The 2,715-nt window shown below is 36.4% G+C and overlaps 1 protein-coding gene across 1 annotated transcript; it reads left to right on the top strand.

Annotated features, from left to right (window-relative positions):
- The first annotated feature begins 825 nt into the window (after positions 1-825).
- LOC138135663 (uncharacterized) lies at positions 826-2,223 on the top strand. Its single transcript, XM_069054459.1, has 2 exons — positions 826-1,610; positions 1,664-2,223. Exons 1-2 carry the CDS (start codon positions 953-955, stop codon positions 2,086-2,088), a joined length of 1,083 nt encoding a protein of 360 aa, XP_068910560.1. The 5' UTR covers positions 826-952; the 3' UTR covers positions 2,089-2,223.
- Positions 2,224-2,715: the final 492 nt, after the last annotated feature.

A 2,715-nucleotide genomic window follows, 5' to 3' on the forward strand; every position in this document is an offset into this window, starting at 1 on the left:
ATGACTCTTATTACTCGTCGCGAACTGCGCTCACTGGGCCCATAACCTGTTGTGAGTGTGAACTCTTGAAAAGGTTTTATTTTTAATTAATTGTTATTTTTGTTGTACATAGAAACCTTAGAGACTAAAACAAAACACAATATAAACCTACTTTAATTGCCTTTCTCAACAAAACAAGACAAGAATACATTACATTCTGTGCTAGAAAAAAATGGAGGATAGTACCGAAATCGTTGATATGTTTTCCCAAGCAACGAAATACGTTTATTTGGAAAAAACACTAAAAAAAAAACACTGGACTCAGTTATGACTTGAGAGCTTTTCGGACTTGAATGACCTTTATCGTCGCGCCCATATAACCCCGGTCCGACCGTCGGTAGAGACCCCTCGTTATGAGAAGTCTCCCGCCGGTGGGACACTGTCAAAGTCGAGTGCTTTCAGAGGAAGCGGTCACTGTAGTAGCATTCGCTACCTGTGTATGAGTCCACAGGTCTAGATAAGGGAAAACCTCTGAAAAAAAGCCTCATCCAACTACAGCCGGCCAGGGATTTGAACCCCGAACCTCCCGAATTTGAACCGGACGCGCTTATCTACGCATCCACGGTGCTCGGTTTTATTTGGAATGGCTGTATCTTCCCCTTATAACGTGCCTTCAAAAATAACTATATTTAGAGTAGGCGTTGACAACGTTTTAATTCTGTTAACAGTGTAGATAATTTCGTAGGCAACCAATTATTCTCTGGAGTTACACAGGTTGCATAATAAGTTTTGTCCCAATTTCATATTAAAATTTTGACATTTGACATTCGTTCTCTTTCCCGTTTTGAGATTGAGTTGTGTTTGTGAATTTATTCGTTTTATTCCTCGTCTTGCGTACAAAAAATCAGTTCGTGTCAGAACTAAAACGAAATCTGCGTCAGTGTTTTACTGTTTTCCGACATTTTTGTGAACAATGGCTTTCACTGAACAACATAAAGTCTTCATGGTAATGTCATACTTTCGAAACGGTGTGAAAATCGATGGAGTTTGGCAGTATTCCCTTGCGTTATGTATGGAAGAGTTTGGAGAAGAATTCCCAGACATTGCAGTGGAATATACGCAGTTTCGACAAACTTTAAACATATGCTTAAAGAATTTCCAAGAAAATGGATCTGTGGGACGAAAACCTGGAAGCGGCAGGCCAAAAAAAAGAACTCCAGAAGTGATTGAAGAGGCGAGACAAGCAATGGAAGAAGCCCCAGGCACTTCAATTGAACATTTGTCACAACAACTTGGTGTGTCTGTTGGTACCTGTCATTCAATTGTGAAAAAAGATCTTCACCTATTTCCCTACCGTCTCACATCTGTGCAAGAATTACATCCAGCTGACCTCCCCCAAAGATTAGAATATTGTCAATGGTTTCTGAATACTTTAGATGTTCACCTTGATAAAACCTTTTACACTGATGTAGCCTACTTTCATCTTAGTAGATATGTCAACTCTCAAAATACAAGAATGTGGAGTTCAGAAAATCCACATTTTTTCATTGAAACACCCCAGTACCCCCAGAAAGTAGGCGTTTGGGCTGCTATTAGCCAACGCAGAATTATTGGTCCAATCTTTTTTGAAGGTAACAATTGTAATAATGTTTTAATAATTAAATAATGAATCAATGTTTTTTAGGAAATATCAATGCTGCAAGATACAGAAATGAAATTTTGACTCCATTTTTAAATCAGCTACATGATGATGAGTTAGTTTATGGCTACTTTCAGCAGGATGGTGCTACAGCTCATACCACAAGGGCTACAATAGATTTTTTGGCCGAATTTTACGACAACAGAATTATAAGCCGTAATACACCAAACAACTGGCCCCCTAGATCATGCGATCTCACTCCTTGTGATTTCTTCTTGTGGCCACACATCAAAAATTCAATTTACACAACACCCATAAATGATTTGGCAGAACTACGAAATAGGATAACACAGAAAATTAATGAAATTAACAATAATCCTATTGTTTTAGAAAATGTAACTAATGCAATTAGACGAAGGACTAGGTTGTGTTTACAAGAACAGGGTGCACATTTTCAACACTTACTCTAAATTATGTATAATATTGTTATCTCCTATTGTGTGAGGTTATGTGCAATACTTAATTTACAATTCTTATTAGTGTTCACAGCAATGTTAATGTTATGTTCTCTTTTATGGTTTAAAGAAATAAATGAATTGATACGACTATTTGTCAATTTGCTTAAGGTGGGTACTTTCAGACTGTCTGTTTAGTTTCATGTTCAGTTTCAGTTTTCATTCAATATAAATACCTACTGAAATCGAATGGAGAATATGAACTAACCGTGTAACATCCCATTTACTTGTTCTCTTTATGTTAACAGTTACTTGACTTTGGTGCTTTTGAAATTTTGCGATCTTATTCGAACTTGGGGTATTTTTCTCCCGAAGATTAACTAAAATTTGCAGCAATGCCTCAAAGATTTCGAAAGCTGAAACATCATCTTCCGTATATTGGCGAAAAGCCATTAGTTAGCAAATAATTTGTGATTGGACTTATGTTTGGATTATTTATTAATGTGAATTTCAATAATCTGAGATGAATGCACTACAAAAATTAAAAATATTTTCTAACCTAATTTTATTTCGTTAAATGTCAGACCAGACGATTCTTGTGTCATTTTCTACGCTGTAAAAATGTTGCAAACAATTGAACTT

The sequence above is a fragment of the Tenebrio molitor genome, chromosome 7, assembly GCF_963966145.1.
Source record: "Tenebrio molitor chromosome 7, icTenMoli1.1, whole genome shotgun sequence".
Lineage (NCBI taxonomy): Eukaryota > Metazoa > Arthropoda > Insecta > Coleoptera > Tenebrionidae > Tenebrio > Tenebrio molitor.